The 25,029-nt window shown below is 41.9% G+C and overlaps 1 protein-coding gene across 1 annotated transcript in view; it reads left to right on the top strand.

Moving 5' to 3' along the window:
• Positions 1–25,029, top strand: part of LOC119973319 (CD9 antigen-like) — a 41,501-nt gene that overhangs the window by 654 nt on the left and 15,818 nt on the right. The window contains exon 2 of the mRNA XM_038811189.1: positions 23,450–23,552. Within this exon, the coding sequence (XP_038667117.1) occupies positions 23,450–23,552 (103 nt within the window). The remainder of the gene's footprint in view (positions 1–23,449; positions 23,553–25,029) is intronic.

Genomic DNA, 25,029 nt, shown 5'->3' with positions numbered 1-25,029 from the left:
ATGTTCAGACCCTGACTGCTCGAAACAAAATGTTTGCCTGCCTTGGATTTTTCGAAGTGTATTCAGTAAGGTGCACAAAGCTGGCGCGAGCCATTCGACTGCTTTGCTTCTTCTCGCCCACCCACCCCCCAGATGCGAGGTTTAAAATGGGGAAGTTTTTAAAATGCTAAAACCAACCTTCATTTTTCCATGTAAAGAAAAAATAATAATTTTCGACCTGCCCGCCAGATGTGGAATTTTGAATAACTTGGGGTGAATTCTGACTGATTTACTTATTCCCACTTTACCGAAGTTCCCGAAAGTTTTCCTCAATTTGGCATGTACTGCTTTCAGACAAACATGGCTGTTGCAATAACAAGGAGCATGTTTTTTTTTTACCAGTTACAGGGGAGAGTGTGGAAATGTTTGTTTATAGATGGATGGCCTGATTGGCTGAAAAATAGGCAAGTTTAGCAAAAATTTCTCATCGGTTTTCGAAGCCCTTGATTCCATTAAGTAAACAAAATTATTGAAACGAATCATTACTAAAAACAGAAAATGTTGGCAATTATATTTCGGATTGATATGGTGTGTTTGATTTTGGGAAGATGGTGTAGTTGTATTGTCACTAGAATGGCAATCCAGAGACCCAGGGTAATAATGCTATCAACTGATAGTTGGGTGCTGGGCTTCAATCCCACCATGGAAGATGGTGAAATTTGAATTCAATAAAAATCTGTATGATTATGAAACCATTGCTGATTGTCGTCATAACCCCCACCTGGTTCATTAATGTCCTTCAAGGAAGGAAATCTGCTGTCTTAACCTGGTCTGGCCTACATGTGACTCCAGACACACTGTGATGTGGTTGACTCTTAACTGCTTTTTACTGAAGGGCAATTAGGGGTGGGAACAAATGCTATCCCAGCCAGTGACGCCCAGATCCCAAGAACGAATAAAACTGAAGCCTACAGAGGAGGGCATTACTGTAAAATAATGACTCCTGTAGTTTAGCTAATAACAATCACTTAACAGCATTCAAGTTATTTTCTGGCCCTTAAGTCGTGTTCATAGATCATAGAAATTACAGTGCAGAAAGAGGCCATTTCGCCCGTCATGTCTTCACCAGTGCTTGGAAAGAGCACCCTGCCCTATCCCAGTAACCCCACCTAATCTTTGGACACAAGGCAATTTAGCATAGCCAATCCACCTAATCTGTACATCTTTGGACTATGGGAGGAAACCGAAGCACCAGAAGGAAACCCACGCAGACACAGGGAGAATGTGGAGACTCCGCACCGACAGTGACCCAAGCCGGGAATCAAAGCTGGGAGCCTGGAGCTGTGAAGCAACTGTGCTAACCACTGTGATACCGGAACGATGTGGGGTAAATTCCAGGTGTTTGCTGATGACCTGCAGCCCAACCCGAACACTTCCTTTGTGTTGGCCAATTGTGGATGTGGTCACCATTTCCCCCATCTCTGACCTGCCTCACTTCACTTGCTGAAACCTTCAGGGCAGTAGGCGGGGAAGTGAACCCTGCTTACATTGAATGACAGAGGAGGCTTGAGTGACTACGGTCTACTCCTCCTATTTCTCATATTCATGTATTCATATGCTCCAGACTTTCTCCATACCTGCAAGACTTGAGAGCTCTGTACTCTAGCATTGGCAACCATGCCTTCACCAAATAGGCTCTGATTTAACTCCTTTTTGAGCAGTTCCAATCAATCAAGCTTTTAGTCCTTCTCTTCCCCTTTGGCTCAGTACCAATCTTGCCTGTTAGTATTTGTCACAACCACATAAAGGATGTTTTCCACAAAGTGATCAGAATTTGTATCTGAGCACGTAGCCAGCTCTCTCTTCCGTCCCCCTGCTTTTGAGTGATTCATTTTTTTAAAAAAGGACACTGCAGTCAAGCTTTATTCTTGAATGAAATAAAATGTTAGCTTATTACAAAACTACTGCTTAAAGTTACTTAAGTAAAATACCAATAAAGGTTAAAATGCATTAAAGTAAAAAGATCGTGGACCCGTTACTTCCTTCTTTTCAAAGTAAAGGGATGGAAATTTAAGTTTCAGTTGAGCAGTGTGAAGGCTTTTGGAGTCGAACAGTCAGTTTTTGTAACCAAAGGAGAAAATGCTGCAAAATCTCAGAAGGCCTGGCAGCATCTGTAAGGAGAGAAAAGAGCTAATGTTTTCAGTCCAGATCGAAGGCTCCTTTCCTTACTGGAAACTGTGGGTACTGACACTTTTAAGATGCCTGATTTCTTCTCGGCAGACCAGGGATGACTTTTCTTTTGACCAAATTTCTCTGTTACGCCTGGCAGCAGGGAGCCCCAGCACTCATGTGGTTCAAGGCTAGTTCAGCTGATTGTTGTGTGCTGCCATACTCTCTGCCAGTCTCTCTTACTGCCATACACAATGGCTTCTTCCAAGGTTCCTTTTTTTATACCATTCAAAAACATGCAATTGGCTGCTATCCCAAACTGTTGAATCATGCTTCCATTTTATATATTGGGTTAGCCCAGATCTAGAGGTGTGGTCCCATCTGTATTTTAGCAGAAATAATTAACCGTTAAATGTCTCAACCAATAACTTTGAATGACTGCCACTCTTCTAGTTTTGGTGAGATAGGAAAGAGCTATTCACATCGCCAGGATAGCCATTGTCAATTTAGTTTTGGTTTACTTTTGTGGACATGTGCACTTAATTTCTTCGCATGTCTGGATAATTCTACTTGCAATCCACTTGGAATCTTCTAGAAGATGGACAAACATTGCAGTTGTAAAACCTCAGGTGACTGTTGACAGCCATTTTTAAGGATGGAAACAGTCCATTTGGAAAGATTAGCTTTTTAAACAAAATATATAATATTACAACTATACATTGTGACATACTATTACCAATTCTATATAAATGCAGTTATTCTTTGGATGTGTGAGCATTTATGTTTGAGAAATATCTTTTAAATCCACGTTAAGCATGAGGGTCAAAAATCTACTATTTCCTCGAGCATCACCGTTCTACATTTACTTTTGATTGGGAGGTTTTCTTTAACCTAAAAAGGGTAAAGTCTTTGGCAAAGTATTTTGTTTCTTTAGAACTGCACAATGCAGATCATAGAATTCTATTGGATGATATTCTGGAAATTCAAACCTTTTTTAGGGGTTTTCCAATTTGAACAAGCTTGTTAAACTTGCATCTACCCAAGATAATTAGAAATAGTCACGAAATATCTTGCTAAAGTTGATCTTTTTCATATTGGTGTGGTGCAGGATTTTGTCCATTATTTCAAGAGGTGCTGTTCATTAAATTGTAGACTGTGATGTTCCGGGCTAATTAAATATTTATGTGAATATCCCAATGCTAGTGTAACAGTGTACAATAATGAGTTCCTCCGCAAAGAAATTGTAATTCTTTTTATGCTGGATAGCGCTCTTTTTCTTTCTCGGGTGTCAAAATTTCATAATTAAGTCCAATACTGTGAATTATCATTGTCCATTTTTGCACATTCTCAACCTTAAAATGGCAGACCATGGCATGGTTTTTAATGCCGGCTCAGACATGTAGTAATTCCAGCTTCTTTGTGTTGAGAAGCACAATAATGATCTATTTTCAACATCTTACTTTTTGTTGGAGCTTTAGAGATTAGATTTTTGTTTGATCCTGCAGATGTGAGAACCCCTTCTACAGGTGCCCTAATTTGTATATGCTCCTCTTCCTCCAGCACATTACTAGCTGTAAACCTCTATGACTAGCTGCTCCGAGGAAAGTGAAACTGAAAACGCTCACCCTTTTGTTTTGGTGAAACTGATTTCATTTAATCACAAATGAATAGACAATTATTTGCATAAAGGGGTCATTTGAAAAATATGTACATTTATTTTCAGTATAATTTTTTTTCTAGCAACAGATTGAGGTTGGAACAAAACTTTAATTTTAAAATAGTTTGCCTTTTCTCTAATATCTCAGTATTGGATGGCTTGGTGATTATATCTAACTGTCTGTCTGGTATGATGCATTGGATGTCGTCTGAACTGCATGTCAAACTAAAGAAGACGGCATGGTGGCACAGTAGTTAGCACTGCTACCTTACAGCACCAGGGACCCAGTTTCAGTTCTGGCTTTGGGGGTGGCACAGTAATTAGCACTGCTACCTTACAGCACCAGGGACCCAGTTTCAGTTCTGGCTTTGGGGGAGACTGTATGTTTGGAGTTTGCACATTCTCCCCATGTATGCATTGGGTTTCCTTTGGGTGCTCCGGTTTCCTCCCATAGTCCAACGGTTAGGAGGATTGGCCATGCTAAATTGCCCCTTGGTATCCAAATATGTGCAGATTAGGTGCAGTTGCGGGGAAAGGGCAGAGAAAGGGTATTCTTTTGGTGGGTTGGTACAGACCCAATGGGCCAAATGGGATTCTATGACAAAAAGGCCACACTGAGTTTTCAGACCAGACTGTAATTAATGTACCAATGGGCTGATATCTCAAAAGGTTGAGGATCTGAATTCGATAATCTGTATGCTGACACCAGAAAAATGAAAAGTTGATAGATTACAATAAAAACCCAACTGGTGCATTAATAAATACCTTGTGGGGATGGCCGGTTCTTGAGGAGGAACATGTCACCCCTCCCTGTTTGGGCTCAACACTAGTGTTAGTTTTAATTTTAGTTTTAAATGGCCTAGCATGCGACCTAGTTGTTAGAAGGCTCACTGCCTATTCAGCCAGGAATGGACAATATTTTGCCCACATCCCAAAGATATTTTATTTTAAATGAAACCTGCTGGAAAATGGCTATTTTAAGTGTTGCATTAGTCTTGTATGACTGTCCCCTATTTCATTTTTAACTAAATTTGACTGGTACACTGGTTATTTCTTATCTTGAGGTGATATAATCTTGTGGATATCCCACTTAATTCCCAGTGAATTATTTAGCTGAATTCCTCTGGGTTTATTTTTGAATCCAAAATATGCTACCTGGAGATGTGGGAAAATTGTAGTTTTGGGTTCATAATTCACTTAGTTTGCTTGTAGAAGCTGCAAGGTAGCCTCAATGATAAGAGAAGAAGAGCTTAAACTGTCGGTGAACTTTTTTTTGGTTCGACCATATTTTGAAAGGATTGAGTGAGGGGGGATTCTTTGAACTTTCTATCATTAAATACTTGCTTCTAAGTCCCAACGATTGTTCAGTGGAAGGTTAAATTTTATTTTTGTCACGTGTCAAGGACATCAGAAACCCAACATAATAAAGCTGCACTTGGATTGGTCTAACATCAGTGCCTATGAATTAGTCTCCAGTCTGGTTATGTTCTTGAGAGAGAGCTCAGAACTCGATCATAACACTTTATTTAATGTTAGTTTATTGTTGAATGAGAACAAACCTGTCTGGTTAGATATCTAAATATCATCCTGTTACAATTCTTCAGCATTAACGAGTTAATTTACAATGCAAATGATTAACATGTTCATTGGCAATGAGGATAGAATCAAATTAATAGTTTTATGACCGTACTATCGATCTACCTTGTCAGCGAGGCTCTCCCAGATGACCTTGTCCTGAAAGTGGATATGGTAGGAAACCAATATTGGAGAGATGGGTCTGATGCCGCTGAACATATTTACACTTCTATCAGGTCAGATTTAAATACCGAACATGGTGTAATGTGAATTTATACTTTGCCAAACAAATTACAGGGTAGTGCAAAGTTTTCCTGATAATTGTGGTCGGTACATTTTGCCATAGAGATGCTAATTAAAGAATTGTTATGGAGAGCCTCCAGTTTCTTTATTGCTTTGGCTTGGGTGTTAAAGATTTTTTAAATTGCTGTTACTTCAATTAATATTAAATTAAAATTCCTACAGTGCAGGAAGAGTCCCTTCGGCCCATCACGTCTACACCGACCCTCTGAAAGAGCACCCTATCTAGGTCCACTCCCCTGCCCTATCCCCGTAACCCCACCGAACCTAATCTTTGAACACTAAGGGACATTTTAGCATGGCCCATCCACCTAACTTGCATCTTTGGATTGTGGGAGAAAGCCAGAGCATCTGAAAGAAATCACGCAGACAGAATGTAAAGCTCCACACAGTCACGGTCAGATTCGAACCCAGGTCATTGGTACTGTGAGGCAGCAGTGCTAGCCACTATGCCGCCCATTTATTGCTTAATGAAGATGGTAGTTTACAGATGAGGTTGACACGAAAGTCTTTCAACTGAAGGTCCGAAGCGAATGCAAAGCAGCTGGTACTGTTTACAATGAGTTTACCCACAACATAAGAGGTTTATTGTTTATTCATGCAAAGGCATCCTGCATTCAGATTGCAGCGATTATGGGCATGTCTGTCCGCTGGTCTTTTTACTGAGAATGAGGAGGAGTATCTGAAATGATAGTATTCCCTTTTATACAGCTCTAAATCAGAATTATATCCTTTGGTGCACTGGGCTTGACTATTTGATTTTCACAGCCAGAACATGCTCGTTCAGCATTAAAGAAAATAATTTTTTACCGTGGGGACAAAGTGAACCATTTTGAATATGTTTACTCCAGGTTTGACTAAATATGTCAAACCCAAATGGTGGGGAACCACTCACTGCTGTGTTCTTCATTCAGAACTGCTGCTATATTTTGACTGAAGTAGAAGTCCATTTACAGCGAGCCAGTACAAAAGCAAGATAATATGGATGCAGGAAATCTGATGTTGAAATACTTGCATCGGTCAGGGAGCTACTTGCATCGATCAGCGGGCATCTGTGGAGAGAAAGCAATATTATTTGTTTCGGGGCAATGATATTTTGCGAATTTAATCCAGCATTTTCTCCTCAAACTAAATTACTCGCCACCAGTAAACTACTCGCCACCAGTAAAATGAGGAAGTCTATCTGGGTAAACAATCCCTGTGGTTTAGATTAAAGTTTGGTCCTTGTGGCCAATTTCTGTTGTGCTCAACATGGATACCACCTGTTCTAGCATTATAGGTTATTGATTAGTAAACAGGGCTTTCGCACTACTTTTTTCTCCTTTATTCGCAAGCTGGCTAGCATGGCATAAAATGGGAATTGAATTTTGAATTCTTCTGATCTCTGGTACAAGCTATTGCATTTACCAGTTAAAACCTTAATGGTGGAAAAGCAGCATTCTTTTTTTGACTGGCTATGAACTCCCAAGACAAAGGGATATTTTGCTTGCTTATTGCAATACCTCCTATTCGTAAATCTCTTTTGAAATTGCCACATAGGTTTAAATAAGGAAGGCTTATGGCTTGCCCCTCTACCAGTAAGCACAACTTAATTGGTAAAAGAAACCCTACCATTCAAACAGCCACTTTTCAAACACATTTGTACATTTGTACAAAATGGACAATTCCCAATCAACCAAAGAAACTTTGTTTTATTTTCTCTCAATGCCAAATGAAACCTGTTATACACCTGGAATGATGGTCTCTGTTGCTAATTCACTTATTTGAATTCTATATTCCAAGCAGTGTTAAATGTTCCTCGTTGTTACTTTTTAAATATTTCAAAAGCGCATTATTCTTCACTGAAATTCGAGAGCAGACTGCTGAGGAGATGAACTTTACTGGCAAATGTTTCATCTGATGAGAAAGTTGGAATTTATAAGTGACAGCTGTCCAGTTTTATGGCTTTTAAAACTTCACTGATCATTTAGGTTTGACTATTAAATTCCAAGAACACGTGGGGAGTGTTTGTGCTAATAGTTGATGTCTGTGAAGTGAGCTTTAGTGATAATGCAGTGTTGAGAAATGGGCATGTGAAGAACCTGGTATTGGGAACTAGCAGAGTGGTGAACGGGATGTAGAGAACAGGATCTGGAAGGTTTGCGAAAAGGGTGAATGTGGTAAAATGGATGATGTGAACTTAGGAAATTGTGGAGGATCAGGAAGTGAGAACGGAGTGTCAATGTACAACCGTAGATAAACATGAGTCTGAAAGGAAGAAGTATAATAGAATACATTAAGATATGACTAACAGGAGTTTTTGAGGGGGGACAAAAATTTGATTGCGCAGAAAGCTAGGAGATAGCCTGGAAAGCTGAGATTGGGTCAGAAATGTGTTCGAATCAGTAGATCAAAGATGAGTACAAATTTTCCTTCAATAGAAAAACTTGGATGAATAAAACATGACCCAGAGGCATGAGAGAAATGTTGCCAGAAATAGGTGTGATTAAGTTTGTTGGATCATTTGTTCTATTCCATGAAAAGTTATAGGATGTGGTGTTAATTAGCCTAAAGGTTGTTTTCAATAAAGTGGTGGGTTAAATTGAATCATAGAATAAATTGTCATTGTGGAAATAATGAACCAATTAAGTTAATGGATAATTAGATGTGTATGAAAAGCTTAACTACAAGGTTTAGTCATAAAGGGAGTTTTGGTGAAAAGCTGATGTGAATTGTCGATTGAAACGTGCAGTATGTAAATGTTACTATTTAATTTGTGATTTTTCTGGGCAGCACGGTGGCGCAGTGGTTAGCATTGCTGCCTCGCGGTACCGATATTCCAGGTTCGATCCCGTCTCTGGTCACTGTCTGTGTGGAGTTTGCACATTCTCCCCGTATTTGCGTGGGTTTCACACCCACAACCCAAAGATGTGCAGGGTAGGTGGATTGGCCACGCTAAATTGCCCCTTAATTGGTAAAAATGAATTGGGTACTCTAAATTTACTTTTAAAATTATAATTTGTGATGTGGAGATGCTGGCATTGCACTGGGATGGGCACAGCAAGAAATCTTACAACACCGGATTAAAGTCCAACAGGTTTATTTGGAATCATGAGCTTTTGGAGCGTAGCTCCTTCATCACTCAGCTGATGAAGGAGCTATTGCTTGTGATTCCAAATAAACATGTTGCCATTTAATTTGTAGACCCACATTCTGAGCATTATAGGTTCCATGTGGCAGGTGATATGCCACTGGATGGCATTCAGCTCTGTTAAAATAGTGGCAAATGTGTTCACACATGCAATATTGGCCATGTCAGGAGAAGACAGACATGGCATTTTTTGCGATTCAGAACACATCTGCCAGTTGCATGTAATTTTGCCTTTGGGATGACTTCAGTGGCGAAGTAGAGGCTGCTTTTTGTACACTTTTTTTCTGTGTGTGGGGAGGAAAGTGAGATTTGTTCTTGATGTAGATGAGCGAATGAGAATGCTGCAGCTTTAGTTTTCGAGCCCTGTAATCGACTCATGATATTCCAACTGCCCAACAATGCTGACCTATGGTTATACGGCTTCAATCTAGTCTTTCTGACAGGAGTGGACTTCCTAATGTTAAACTCTACTACTGAATTGTAAATTCGGATTCCAGTAGATAGGAGGAATATCTGATTATTTAAAATAGATTTTTGTTTTAAAGGAATAAACCAGGAAGACTTCAACAACTTAAAATTTAAAGAATAAAACCCATTTCAGAATTGAGAGATGGGTTCATCAATGCTTGGTAGATTCAATGAGTAGAGTTCTTTTATGGCCTTCAGTGAATGATTCTGGTGCTGCGACTCAAAATTGTGCCTAATTTTTTTATTTTTGCCTGAGTTTACACTCAGACGAGAGCTAAAAATGAGTTCAGCTCAAGAAAAGCACTTCAAATCTGTCAACCCAGCACCTGTCAGTAACCTGATTTTAACTTCAAAAAATATTATACAAAACTTAAAATCATTCAAAATCAAATTCACAACTTGGTGTCCTTGCAGTCAAAAGCTCCAGCTTAATTTTTGGAGCCTCCTTGAATACCTGCCACTGAATGCAGTGAACAGGAATGCCCCATGTCGATTCATTCTGGGGCCTGTTTTCATGGACGGGGTTTGCTTCCAGCACAATGCTTTTAAAATTGGCAACGGGTAGCACTGTGGCACAGTGGTTAGCACTGCTGCCTCACAGCACCTGGGACCCGGGTACAATTCCAGCCTTGGGTAACTTGTCTGTGTCAAGTTTGCACATTCTCCTCCTGTCCTCTGGGAGCTCAAGTTTCCTCCCACAGTCCAAAGGTTTGGCCACTGTAAATTGTCCTTTCGTATCCGAGGTTAGGTGAGGCTATGGGGTTACAGATATAAGGTAGGGGAGTGGGCCTAGGTAGGGTGCTTGATGGGCCCAATGGCCTTTGCTCTGTAGCGATCTATGATTGCAAAGTTTTAAGTTCACAAATCTCCATTTGCGCTTAAAATTTTGTGATCTTCTGTGCCATTTCTGCTGATACCAGAAATGCTAATAAAACCTGTACAATTGAGAGGAGACCTTTTTAGGCCTGTAATTTTTCTCGTAACACTGAGGGAACGCTGCGTTGTCTGAGCTGCATCCTTCCAGATGTGATGTTTTTAAAAATAAATTTAAGAGTACCCAATTCATCCAAGGGGCAATTCAGCGTGGCCAATCCATCTATGCATATCTTTGGGTTGTAGATGTGAAACCCACGCGGATACAGGAAGAATGTGCAAACTCCACATGGACAGTGACCCAGAGCCGGGATCTGGGACCCTGGCGCCATGAGGCAGCAGTGCTAACTACTGCACCTTCGTGCTGCCCATTCAGATGTGATGTTAAGCCAAGATCCCACCTCTGTCCTCAAGTAAATATGGCACTATTTAGAGTTGGATTTATTGTCACGTGTACGGCGGTACAGTGAAAAATATTGTTCTGGTTACAGTCCAGGCACATCGCTCCATACATGAAAACACAGAACATAAATGTTTTTTTCTGGTTACAGTCCAGGCACATCGCTCCATACATGAAAACACAGAACATAAATGTTTTTTAAATAAATAAATTTAGAGTACCCAATTATTTTTTCCAATTAAGGGGCAATTTAGTATGGCCAATCCACCTATCCTGCACATCTTTGGGTTGTGGGGGCGAAACCCACGCAGACACGGGGAGAATGTGCAAACTCCTCACGGACAGTGACCCAGAGCCGGGATTCGAACCCGGGTCTTCAGTGCCGTAGGCAGCAATGCTAACCACTGTGCCCTGTTAGCAATGCTAACCACTACTTATTGTCACAAGTAGGCTTACATTAACACTGCAATGAACTTTCTGTGGAAAAACCCTCGTCGCCACATTCCAGTACCTGCTCTAGTACACAAGAGGGGGATTTCAAAATGTCCAAATTACCTAACAGCACGTCTTTCAGATCTTGTGGGAGGAAACCAGAGCACCCTGTGGAAACCCATGCAGGCACAAGGAGAACGTGTAGACTCAACACAGACAGTGACCCAAGCCAGGAATCAAACCTGGGACAGTGCTAACCACTGTGCTGCCATGCTGACCATCAACGATAAAGACATGGGAGGATATATAATGAAAATACATGAACATAGAAAGTGAGTGATGGCTACATTATATACTGCTACTGTAGAGAAGATGCGTAGAAAAAGCAGTTCAGACCCTCGGAGGGTCATTCAGGAGTCGGGTAACAACAGGAAAGGAGCTGTTTTTGAATCTGTTGGTGTGTGTTCTCAAACATTTGTATCTTCTGCCTGATGGAAGAGGTGTGAAGAACAGGAGAATTCTCCTGGTGCCCAGACTTTTGTTGGGGGGGGGGGGAGAGAAAGAGGAGTATAGGTTATGTTTGATGGGTAGAGAATTATGATGTGTGGTTATAATCTTTTGGTGGAAAGTGTTTGGAGTTACATTGGGATCTTGTTACAGGAGTATGAAGTTGAATGTATACGAGTGGATAAGGGGTCGGTTGCAGATTGGAATACTATTTTTTTTAAATGTAGTTGATGCATAAAGAGGAACAAAGCTGCTGCTGAAAATTGTGGTGGCTACAAAGAAGAAAAAGTTGAGAAAATGGGTATGGAGTGAAGTTGGGGAAAAAATAGGAGGGCATCTAGATTTGGGAGAATGGAAAGATGGAGGAGAGGTGTTCAGGATCTGAAATTATTTGGGAGGGAATTTGTTTAGATTGAAAAAGGCCTTTCTGGATTGTGGCGGTTGGCGGGGTGGTCTTGGGTTCTGGAAGCACTAGGAGTAGCAGAGGTAATGCATGTAAATTTGGAATATTAGGGAAGGGTTTCCCAAACTTGTGGGGGATGGTTGGAGTTCTGTGTGGAATGTGGTACTGTGTGAGGGAGTACTGGATCTATTTTTTTGATCCAGGACCACAAGCAAGGCCAGATTTATTATTCATTGCCAATTGCCCTGGCAATAGGCCAGTTTTTTTTCATGGTGATTGATTTACAGCAATATAGTTTAGAGTTAACTTTAGAAAATGTTAATCATCAACTACATTGTTTGCAACTGGAGCTATTTGTCAGCTTGACTTTGTAGGATTGGTGGATTTCTTTTCCTGAAGGAGATGAGGACACTGGTGAACAAAAAAAACAAAGTTTATTAAATTCAGTTTTACAATTTGCCATTGCAGACTTGAGGCACCTAATCTCTGGCGTGTTAAACCAAATCTCTATAGTCTTATCTAGGATGAATTGGTGAAAGGGTCTTAAAATCTGAGTGTGAATGGCAGTTCAGATGTGGCAGCACTTGAATGGAGAAGTGGCATGGGCTGGGTGACCTCCAACTAAACCCTTTTGACCCTCCGCCTTAATGTTGTTGCTGTTTCTGAATCCTGGCATTGGAATTGGTTTATGTTGAAGGGTGTACTCCATGGAGTACGTAATCTATAATTTGGGGTACTGAAGCAAATAGCAAGGAACATTTCCTAACCATATGAAGTAAATATTGAATTAACCTTTCATGTTGCTCCAGTAGACTTGCTTTCTGCACGGTTCAAACATAAGCACTTTTGAGGTTGGAGGAGTTGAGTGGAAAATGCTCTAATGCAGGGGTGGGCAAACTACGGCCCGCGGGCCGCATGCGGCCCGCCAAAGGTCTTTATGCGGCCCACCAAGTCATTAAAAAAAAACTTTTTAAAAAATTGTTTTAAAGGTTAATGGGGGGGGCTGTTGGGTTACTTACTGGTATAGGGTGGATACGTTGACTTGAGTAGGGTGATCATTGCTCGGCACAACATCGAGGGCCGAAGGGCCTGTTCTGTGCTGTACTGTTCTATGTTCTATATGAGGCGCCCAGAATCATAACCGAGTGAAGTAATTATTTTACTTAATATACTATGCGGCCCTTTAAAATTGTGAATTTCTGAATGTGGCCCTTGCACGGAAAAGTTTGCCCACCCCTGCTCTAATGCAAGGCTGGAATTATGATTTTTTTTTGGGAGGTGGGGTGGAGAGGGAGTGTTGGCAACATTCGGAGTCCAAGATATTTGTGAACACTGGTGGGAGGGATCTTGGAATCTGGACGTGGGCATGGGTTTGTAGTTTGGCCTGCCCAAAATTAGGGGTGTGCACCAGGTGTTGAAGCATTAGAAATGTTGTCAGGAATTCACGCAGTTCCTGCCCCAAGTGAGATTCAAGCATGGAATCTTAATTGTGTGCGTAAGTGTGGGAAGGGCAAGAGGGGAGTGGAACGTTGAGCAGTGATGTACTGTTAATGGAACTAAAATGTTTACTGTACCACATGCTATTTTAGGGATTCTTTAGAACTTGCATTCTATTTTGTGCTTTTATGATGGTGTATTTAAAATCATTTTAAATTACCTGAGTTGTCATTGCTGAACTGGGTCATTATTGACACGTTACTTGAATTTGCTGTACACAAGCCAGGGTCCCAGGTTCGATTCCTGTCTGTGCAGAGGCTGCACGTTCTCCCCATGTCTGCGTGGGTTTCCTCCGGGTGCTCTGGTTTCCTCCCACAAGTCCCAAAAGACGTGCTGTAAGGTGAATTGTGTATCCGAACAGGCACTGGAATGTGGCGACTAGGGGCTTTTCACAGTAACTTTATTGCAGTGATAACATAAGCCAACTTGTGACAATAATGATTATTATTATTATTATTACTAAGAGGTGCTGAATTCAAATGCTATTTTTGTTTTATCTCCAGTTCAACATTTTTGGTGGCTGGTGGGGTGTCCTGTTTTGCCTAGCCTTTCTCATGCCTTTTGACAATTGAAATGGAATGAGTTTTTAAACTGGGAAATTCAAGAATAATTTAATGATCCTCATTTTTTTTTTCCCCTGGATTTTCTGTGTTGCACCCTCCTGGTTTGGCCCATTGTTCTAAGCAAACATCAAGAACAGCTCGAGGCTCCAGACTATCTGTGAGCAATGTTGCAACCGATAGATAGTCTTGTGTAATTAAAACTGTAATCATGCATTTTCATGTCCCTATTCGCCACCTCAACCACCCTGCACCCAAACAATTACATCAGCATAAATATTGGTCCTCGGTTGCCTTTTTCACCAGGAACTACTTCACCATAAGTGATGAGTAATGTTCTTGAATTTGTCTTTTGAAAGTGGTGCTGCTGTATTAGATTTATAGCTTCTGGGATTCTACAATTGAGCAGATTCAGTTTGCAAGGGCTGGGTGCAAGTTCCTATTTGGCAATTTTATAATTAAAATCAGTCTGAGTTTGAGTTACCTTCAAATTATAGAAATCATTGTTGTGCCCACATGATACAATAATAGAGAGGTCAGCAGAGCAGCAGTTTATTTTTTACAGCAGTCTTCTTCCTCCAGGTTCCCGAAAGGGCTTGGCCAGAATTCCAGGGCAGTAAAATAAAAATGTTTTGGGAGTGGCAGAGGACAGAACTCAACAGGAAACGTCTGGCACTTGCACTGGAAAATGTGCTAAATGATTCAGAATTCCTGCTTTGTCAGTCTTGCTCTTTGTGAAAAAACTTTTTTTTTTAAACAGTGAAACATTTTGAATCTGGGTCTGAGTATACATGCTCCCTTTTATAGAATCCTGACAGTGCAGAAGGAGGCCATTCGGCCCATCAGATCTGCACTGACCCTCCGAAAGAGTGTTCTATCAAGGCCCACCTAACCTGCAAATCTTTGGACAAAGAGGGAAATTAGCATTGCCGATCCACTTGTCTGGATGAGTGCAGCTCTGTCGGAGGAAAACAGAGCACCTAGAAGAAACGCGCGCAGACCGGAGGAGAAAGTACAAACTCTCCACACAGTCACCCGAGGCTGGAATTGAACTTGGGTCCCTGATGCTGTGAGGCAGCATTGCTAACCATTGCTGTATTTCTAATTTTTTTTGTGGAAAATTGTGCTCTTTTTCCAATTTAAGAAAATTCATTTTTACGGGCTATGGGTTTGGATTTGGATTTTGTTTATTGTCACGTGTACAGAGGTACAGTGAAAAGTATTTTTCTGTGAGTAGCTCAACAGATCATTAAGTACATGAAAAGAATAGGAAATAAAATAATACATAATAGGGCAATACAAGGTATACAATGTAACTACATAAACAACGGCATCGGGTGAAGCATACAGGGGCGTAGTGTTAATGAGGTCAGTCCATAAGACGGTCGTTTAGGAGTCTGGTAACAGTGGGGAAGAAGCTGTTTTTGAGTCTGGGTCGGCTAACATTTGTTTCCCATCCTTAATTGCCCTGGAGAAAGGGGATGGTGAGCTGCCTTGAACTGCTGCAGTACCCAAGGTATGGTATACTCACTGTGCTATTTGAGGGAGTTCCAGGATTTTGACCCAGTGACAGTAATGGAATGGCAATATAACAAGTCAGAATAGTAAGTGACTTGGAGGGGAACCTCCAGATGGTGGTGGTGATCCCATGTATCTGCTGCCCTTGTGCTTCTAAATGGTAGTGGTCATGGGCAGCATCTGTGGAGAGAGAAACAGTGGAGTCCACATAATCTTTCAACAGACTTTTCAATGTCTTATCTGAAAATCAGCAGCAATGGCAGTGAGCACTGTCTAAATATTACACACCAATGTCAACGTTAACAATCAAACCTCTGGGATGCTGAACTTGAGCATTGCCAAGTGATCCATGGGTGGTGATACTGTCTGTGTTTAAAACACTAATGGTTCTCTTTCTCATGGGTAACAAATTTGTTTTGTGACCTCTGCTTTTCCTATGTCTGGTTAGATAGGGGTTCAAAATATATTGGGGTGACAGGCGAATTCTTTCTCAAATTCACAAATAGCCGCTCCTGCAGAAACAGGGTTTGGAAGTGATGGCAGGGCTTGGGAGGGTGGAAAGGAGGAACAAGTGATTGCAGGAGCTCAAGCAGTTGTCCTCCAGTTTGACTGTGAAACTTCAAAGTTGTCCGGGAGTCTTGAGAGAGGACAGCGGCGGTGACGAGAAACCCAGTATCAAGGCCAGAAGCTACCGACACCAAGAATCTCAAACAGCCAAAGCCAGCCGAGAGGAGGTCCATGGGGAGAATGGGATCAAAGACTATAGAGAGAAAGTAGGATTCGGCTATTGAGCTGGACGATCAGTCATGATCATGATCAATGACGGAGCAAGGGCCAAAAGGCCTCCTCCTATCTTCTATGTATCCCATTTTAATTTTCCTGCGCCTAGTCATCTTGTAGTGATAATGATGGCTGGGGAGGCATGGCGAAGAGAAATTATTAACTAACTGAACCTAAGACTTCTTACCAGTATGTGTTACAGTGCTTCTTGGAGTGAAGTATTGATGTTAGTACACTACACGCGATCCTCCAGTAATGGTTTGAAAAAATGTGCTCTGGTACAAACAAGAAGTAAATGTGGCTTTCTCTTATTGTGCTGTTTTCCAGTGCAGCTGAGCTGAGGTAGATTTATTTGATGTGACATATGAGGTTAACCCACCACCATCTCACACATCCTACCCACATGTCCATTTTGAAATGTTAAACTCTCTAGTTTGCAGGCTGGGGAAAAGAGATTAATTATCTATAATCTGGCTCATTATATATTCACTTGAAAGGAAGACTGTCAAATGTCTTTAATTTAACATTTGTGACGTGAAAGACTTCTTCTGGAATAGAGGAGTTCCCATTGCTGTGTGTCCGTAGTTCAATATTGCCATTTAATGACCAACTTTCAATTCCAATTCAGTGTTTAATTTTTTGACCCCTTTTACTGGCTGAAATATTTGTCTTGTATTTGCAACAGTAACTACCCTTTGGCAAGTACATAGGACATCCCAAAAACTTTCTACAGCCTGAGTTCAGAAAAGGCACTATATAGATGCAAGACTTTCTAACTGACATTGTGTGTCATGCAAGAAAGTTTGCAGGGTGGCACGGTAGTTAGCACTGCTGCCTACGGTGCTGAGGACCCAGGTTCAATCCCGGCTCTGGGTCACAGTCCGTGTGGAATTTGCACATTCTCCCCATGGTTTCACCACCACAACCCAAAGATATGCAGGTTAGGTGGATTGGCCACACTAAATTGCCCCTGAATTCAAAAAGAATAATAATTGGGTACTCTAAATTTATTTTTTTTTAATGCAAGAAAGTTCCCAGTGGTAGAACCCTCAAGAGTATCGACAGTCAGAGAGATCTAGGTGTACAGGTCACTGAAAGGGACAATACAGGTGGAGAAGGTAGTCAAGAAGGCAAACGGCAGCTTGCCTTCATTGGCCGGGGCATTGAGTACAAAAATTGGCAAGTCATGTTGCAGCTCTACAGAACCTTAGTTAGGCCACACTTGGAATATAGTGTTCAATTCTGGTCGCCACACTACCAGAAGGATGTGGAGGCTTTCGAGAGGGTGCAAAGAGATTTACCAGGATGTTGCCTGGTATGGAGGGCATTAGCTCTGAGGAGAGGTTGAATAAGCTCGGTTTGTTCTCACTGGAACGACAGAGGTTGAGGGGCGACCTGATAGAGGTCTACAAAATTGAGGGGCACAGACAGGGTGGATAGTCAGACTTTTTCTGAGGGTAGAGGGGTGAATTACTCGGGGGCATAGGTTTAAGGTGCGAGGGGCAAGGTTTAGAGTAGATGTACGAGGCAAAGTTTTTTTACACAGAGGGTAGTGAGTGCCTGGAACCCCCTGCCAGAGGAGGTGGTGGAAGCAGGGACGATAGTGACGTTAAGGGGCATCTTGATAAAGATATTAATAGGATGGGAATAGAGGGATACGGATCCTGGAAATGTAGAAGATTTTAGTTTAGACATGGTCGGCACAGGCTTGGAGGGCCTGTTCCTGTGCTGTACTTTTCTTCTTTGTTCTAAACTACTTCATGTGTCTGATTTCCGTCTCATTGCATCAAGTAGTTATAATTTGAGATGATGTGGAGATGTTGGACTGGGGTGGGCACCGTAAGAAGGCACCGCAACACCAGGTTAAAGTCCCAACAGGTTTGTTTCGAATCACAGCTTTCAGAGTGCAGCTCCATACGTGAATGTACTTGGAGGTAATTGATTTTAGAAATTGAGAATTCTCTTCAGGTGATGAGCAGAGACTTTTCAGATGGCAGCTAACCTTCACTCCTTGATGGTGACCCTTTGTTCCTTTTTGCAGAAACCTCCCTTACTATGGTGTATGTCAAGGAACATGTTCCGTTGTTTGTATGGACATCATCCATACAAACATGGACATGACCATCCATGGGCAGCACGGTAGCATTGTGGATAGCACAATCGCTTCACAGCTCCAGGGTCCCAGGTTCGATTCCGGCTTGGGTCACTGTCTGTGCGGAGTCTGCACATCCTCCCCGTGTGTCCGTGGGTTTCCTCCGGGTGCTCCGGTTTCCTCCCACAGTCCAAAGATGTGCAAGTTAGGTGGATTGGCCATGATAAATTGCCCTAGTCCAAAATTGCCCTTAGTGTTGGGTGGGGTTACTGGGTTATGGGGATAGGGTGGAGTTGTTGACCTTGGGCAGGGTGCTCTTTCCAAGAGCTGGTGCAGACTCGATGGGCTGAATGGCCTCCTGCACTGTAAATTCTATGATTCTATCCTGTAATATGTGTGCCAACTGCATAAAAAGCTGAAATGCTGAGACCACACTGGTGATTTTTGAACAGACTTGCTGATCCACAGTCTTGGTGGTAATTAAAGGAAATCAAAGGGGAAGTGTTAACTTTAAATTACAGCGTGCTTGATTGGTAGTGTAACGACACGTAGTCAGTTCCAGACCCACTTTACTTGGAGTCGCAACACGGTTGAACTTAACTTTTTTACTTTTCATGCACATGTGCAGTAGTTTTCACTATAGACTCACCAAAATAGCAGGCAGCCTGCATTTGAGAGATAGCTTCTTTCAGGGTCTAGAAGCTTCTGCCTTGAAACAGTAGGTAGCAGAGAGAGAGAGCTTTTCTACCTTGTGGGTCTAGTGGCTTCACTCCGGAAAAGAAACCCACCTGACAGGATCCAGTCGTTGTCGGTTGCCGGGCAGAATAGTGTCCCTGGCCAATCCATTGGCCACCAGCCAACCAATGGAAACAAACCCCTCCAATATCTTGGGTGCCATAAAGTCTAGTTTTTCTACCAAAATTACAAAACTTTGTAACACTGTGTACTATTTCGCCACTGAGTTCCTTACCCGATGTCTCCCTTCATGATCCATGGACCAAAAAACGGTAAAAACAAAATAAAAGAAGCAGTTTGGCAATCAACAGGAAGGGCTTTTATAGTATGGAATACTTCTGATTGCAACTGACAACAGAAAAGAGCCTGCGAGTTCATCTTCTGAAACAAAGACAGTTACTTGTGTACCATCTGATTCCAATGAAAGCTTAATGTCTGGAAGCTGGACCGGATTGGGATGCTGCAGATGCACTGAAACCTGATGTGGTGCAATATGCACTGAATCAAAGAGCTCCTGATGAACAACCAGCTCTGACTTTGTCATCTCTGGCACAATCAACATAAGGAAATATTTAGCATTATGACAGTCAGAGCCTAAGTCACGGAAGATGGTTATAATGCATGTAAAAATAAAACCATTCTGAAGGAGTTGTAGGCATTGTGACAATGATTGAACAAGTGTATGGGAAGATGTTGAAGCTATTTGGCATCTGGCAAAACATTGCAAGCATCTCCGAGATGAGATCTTCGCAGAACTGGCTGCCGAGGTGCTGTGGCTGATTGGAACCCATTGTGTGGTGCTGTGGCTGATTGGAACCCATTGTGTGGTGCCTAGATTACTTGCTGCCAACGATACTACTTCATCAGGTAGATTGATTTGTAAGAGGTCAAGATGTCATTAATCTACAGAAAGTCGTGAAAGCACCTTTGGGAGCTTGGTGAAATGTCTGATTAGCGAGGGAAACCTTTCTCCAACCAATAATAATCGCTTATTGTCACAAGTAGGCTTCAATGAAGTTACTGTGAAAATCCCCTAGTCGCCACATTCCGGCATCTGTTCAGGGAGGCCGGTATGGGAATTGAACCCATGCTGCTGGTCTTGTTCTGCATTACAAGCCAGCTGTTTAGCCCACTGTGCTAAACTGGCCCGATATGGGTAGAGGGCACTCGTTGGATTAATTGCAGGAGATGAACACTGGTGATGTTGAATGGGAACCCCTCTGCTGTGTTGCTTTTCTAAATGGCATAGGAAGTGAACAGTGGGCTGAGATCGAGAAATGAGATACTTCTATAATGTGGATTGGTGAAGCAACTCGCCGCCTCTAATTTCCTTCTCCATATCGCTGTGTTTTGGAGGAGTTACCCTGCATCCCTTATTGAAAAATGATATAAGTGTACCGTGGGCCATGGAAACACTTGTCAGCTAAGTCCTGTGTGACATGACACAGTGGTTGTCCCAAGCTGCAATCAATCGGAGTGCAATAAGGGGTTTAGGGTTAGGGGACCTACAGCGTTATTGAATTGAAATAGGTTTGCAGAAGGTGAAGCTGGCTTTTCCCAGTCATGCAGAAACCACGTTAAGCCAATGCCTACAAGGGCAGTTTGGCTCATTATCAACCAACCAGGTATTTGGAGTTGATAAAACCTGATTGGAAAGTCTGGCCAAAGGAGCTGAAAGATTATATGTAGTGAACGGTAGAACCCTTGAGTATTGACAGTCAGAGATCCAGGTGTGCAGGTCCACAGGTCACTGAAAGGGGCAACACAGGTGGAGAAGGTAGTCAAGAAGGCATATGGCATACTTGCCTTCATTGGCCGGGGCATTGAGTATAAGAATTGGCAAGTCATGGTGCAGCTGTATAGAACCTTAGTTAGGCCACACTTGGAGTATAGTGTTCAATTCTGGTCGCCACACTACCAGAAGAATGTGGAGGCTTTAGAGAGGGTGTAGAAAAGATTTACCAGGATGTTGTCTGGTATGGAGGGCATTAGCTATGAGTTAGCGGTTGAATAAACTCTGTTTGTTCTCACTGGAACGACAGAGGTTGAGGGGCGACCTGATAGAGGTCTACAAAATTGAGGGGCATAGACAGAGTGGATAGTCAGAGGCTTTTTCCCAGGGTAGAGGGGTCAATTACTAGGGGGGCATAGGTTTAAGGTGCGAGGGGCAAGGTTTAGATGAGATGTAGGAGGCAAAGTTTTTTTTTTTAACACAGGAGGGTTGTGGGTGCCTGGAACCCGCTGCTGGAGGAGGTGGTGGAAGCAGGGACGATAGTGACATTTAAGGAGCATCTTGACAAATACATGAATAGGATGGGAATAGAGGGATACGGACCCTGGAAGTGCAGAAGTTTTTAGTTTAGATGGGCAGCATGGTCAGCACAGGCCTGAGGGCTGAAGGGCCTGTGTTCCTTTCTTTGTTAGTTGCCAATTGAAAAGATCCTTCCATCCCAGGTTGCAAATTTGATGGAGCTATAGCCAAACAGCTCAAACCAAAGTAGAAAGTCCAAATATTCTACAGTGGCACACTTTCATGCCGTAGGCTATTCAAAGAGAGGCTTTTACCTATTGGAGATCATGCAAGTCATAGCATTTGCCACAGCCAAAGCTGACGGGCCCTTTTCCCTCATGAACTGAATTAAAAGTGATTGCTGAGTCAACATTTAGAGGTAAATCATCGACAACATCATGATCTCCCTTGAGGGCCCTTCTGGGGATGACTTCAATGTAAAATCATCTGTAACCAGGTGGTACAAAGCAGGTTAACAAGAGTAGACCATGTTTAGCTGTATGATGGGCATCAACAATTATTAGCTACCTTGTCTGAAGAAGAAGAAACAGGACATGGTGTTTTTGAAGAAGATTTGGAAGTTTGTAAGAGATGTCATGGCTTAAGAAGGTGAATGATGGACACAAATGTCAGCAAACCCTAGTTTTAAAATCTGACTGTTGGCACAAGTAATGTGCACAACTTGAAATTTTCAGGAGGAGAAGGTTTGTTACAGGCAGGAGAAGGATTAATTTAAACAGCACTAATTGCCCCCCCCCCCCCCCCCCCCAAAATCTCTGAACAGAAAGGTGTTTTGGTTTGTTTCCTCCTTTTAGTGTTATTTCCCAATCCCTCAATTTTGACGTGATCTAATTTTCTATTAACCCCACAGCAATATAATTAATTTATTTGCAAATATCGAAAGCGCGACAATGGGTTTGTGATGTCCCCCTCGCATTTGGATAGTAAAGAGAGGGATAAAGAAAGAAGGACACTACAGAGATTTCAGAAAATAAATATTGTTTCACAAGCATTCCAGAGTCCAGAATCATTTGTGGCTCTCTGGCGATAATGTGTGGGTTTCCTAATATTGCCAGGCAACTCCTTTGTTCGGCGGTCACTGATGTAGATTCAGAAACACCTTTGTTCATTTTATGGACGGGATCACGTTTTAGCAAATCTGCATTTCTCACTTTATTATATAGTTTCCCGAGGTAACCAAGGCGTTGGGATCTATCCCTTTTGCCTCGGGTGACAGGAGATCTCGGGTGAGTGCTGTTCAGTACTGGTCTCCACAGACTGGGACTAGACGGAACGGCACTCGTGGGGGGTCTCCCAGGGGATCGGAGGCCCTAAGTACATGCCCTTTGGGCAGGGTGGTACACTGACACTGCTGGTGTCAGCCTGGAACCCTGGCAGTGCACCTGCCTGTCAGCTTGGCACTGCCAAGGTGCCCAGGTGGTGCCAGATTGGCGGTGCCAAGCCAGCATTTTGTGTGCTGGCGATCATGTCGGGTGAGTGCCTGTGCAGACTGTGGGGTATAAATTTTATGTATATTGATACCATGGCTAGCGTGATATTTTGATCTGATTAATTCTTACCTAGAGATTGCATGATTGTATATTCTTTTCATTTGGCTATCTTATCTATCTAAAGACCGAAACCCTTTACTTTCCAAATTCGTGTTGAAGTGTTATGCTTACTCCATGACTGAGTCACCTAATAAAGGAGCCCCAGAAAATCAAAAAAGCCTTTTTTTTAAAAAACAAAAATTTAAACCTGAGTCAATTAAATGTCACCCTCAAGTGCTGCACCGTTACCTGACTACAGCTGATTCTGCAAAGTAAATGTGTATTGTTCTTCTGTATATCTATCTTGAACACATCTAGCACTCATTAACTGGTGGATGGATGAGTTTGTGAAACCGGCACAATATGTGAGATCTCAACTGAATATCTGTAAAAGTAATTATATAGATACATGCATTTTTATACACAAGCCTTTCAAATGTACTGCCTATAGATTTGGCTAAGTGGTTAAAATATCGGAATTGTTCTTGGAAGTGTGACTAGTCTTATTCATGATCTGTTCCTCTTCTATCTCAGCTTGCAGGTACTGCAGTCCTGGCAATTGGATTATGGCTCCGTTTTGATCCACAAACGAAGGATATATTTGAAATTGATAACCATCCTTCTACATTCTATATAGGTAAGATATCAGTTCTTTAAGATAGAGAGTGGGTTACTGGAAGGGAATTGGGGGGGGGGGGGGGGGGGGGGGGGGGGAGAAAGGGAGAGGTCATCTATATTTATTCTATTGCACAAGACATTAAAAACTTGGCTCTTCCAGCAAGTGCTAGGTTAGTGTCAGCATTAATGAATTAGATTATTGGACTAGCGCAAAAAAAAGTTGGGTACTCCGTTTTCCCTCCATTATTCCCCCATAATAAATATGAAAATTCTGCTTTTGTTTTCTATAGTTTTGTGTAGATTGCAAGGTGCAAGAGAGATTTGAGTTTACAGCTCTGGGAGTTGTGTATAAACTCTCATCAGAAAGTTCACTTTGACAAAAGATTTATTTGACAGGCAGCGATACCAGTTTTCCATTGGCTTTGACACAAAAACAAGACTTGTACATTCTAGGTACTATGTGAACTTTCAATTCCAATTGTGTTCATTTGGAAATTTAACCATATGGGTAACAGGAAATTTGAAATAATTTGTAGTTCAATTCTTATCAAAAACAGGGCAGGATAGGGGCAGCACGGTGGCCTAGTGGTTAGCACAGCTGCCTCACGGCGCTGAGGTCCCAGGTTCGATCCCGGCTCTAGTTCACACCGTGTTGAGTTTGCACATTCTCCCCGTGTCTGCGTGGGTTTCGCCCCCACAACCCAAAAATGTGCAGAGTAGGTGGACTGGCCATGCTAAATTGCCCCTTAATTGGAAAAAAAAAATTGGTTAATCTAAATTTATAAAACAAAAACAGGGCAGGACTTGACTCTCATTCTACGGCTCTTGCTTTCCCATTCTGTCTGAGGTTCAGGTTGATACTCTGGTCTCCGTTCTCTCCTCATAACTACTTTCTGTAGACAGTGGACTGTATGCACTTCAGTTTCAAACTTGCTGCGTCTTTCTCATTGAAAGCTACTGCTTATTAATGTTTTCTGAGCCCTACCCACAGCATGATCAATGGCGTGTTTTCATTCTGGTTGTCACAAATGAGGTGAGACTAATTCTCTTAATTGGTTTAAGGGGCACATGATCAATCCATGATTGGTCTATGTGGTGTATGATCTATTTCTAATTGGTTTCTTGAGGGTGATGGTCATCTGTTAATTTCATTTCCAACTAGAGCTCTTGATGTGTCAATTATGCAGGACCAATCACCTCATTAAAATTTGTTTCCGATGCTTTACTTTTAAGCAAGGGATTTAGTGGTAAATTGCTTATAACAACATCAAAAACTAAAAGTTTACAAAGTGGGTAGTACTTACAATTTATGGGGTATGTTTAGGATGTCATGAGTGCTTCTGATGTCTGCTTTTTTGGATTAAATGGCATGTGGAATCATCAGTCAAGATGTTTATATCCTGTAGAATCTCATTAAAATGGAGCACAGTTTTGATTGAGAACTGCTTTGCTGTGGTACGTTTTTGCTTGTTGGTGTTTGGTACAAATCAATTAAA

The sequence above is a fragment of the Scyliorhinus canicula genome, chromosome 11 (genome assembly GCF_902713615.1).
Source record: "Scyliorhinus canicula chromosome 11, sScyCan1.1, whole genome shotgun sequence".
NCBI lineage: Eukaryota > Metazoa > Chordata > Chondrichthyes > Carcharhiniformes > Scyliorhinidae > Scyliorhinus > Scyliorhinus canicula.
Note: the sequence above shows the minus strand (reverse complement) of the source record. Positions and strands in the feature narration are given on the sequence as shown.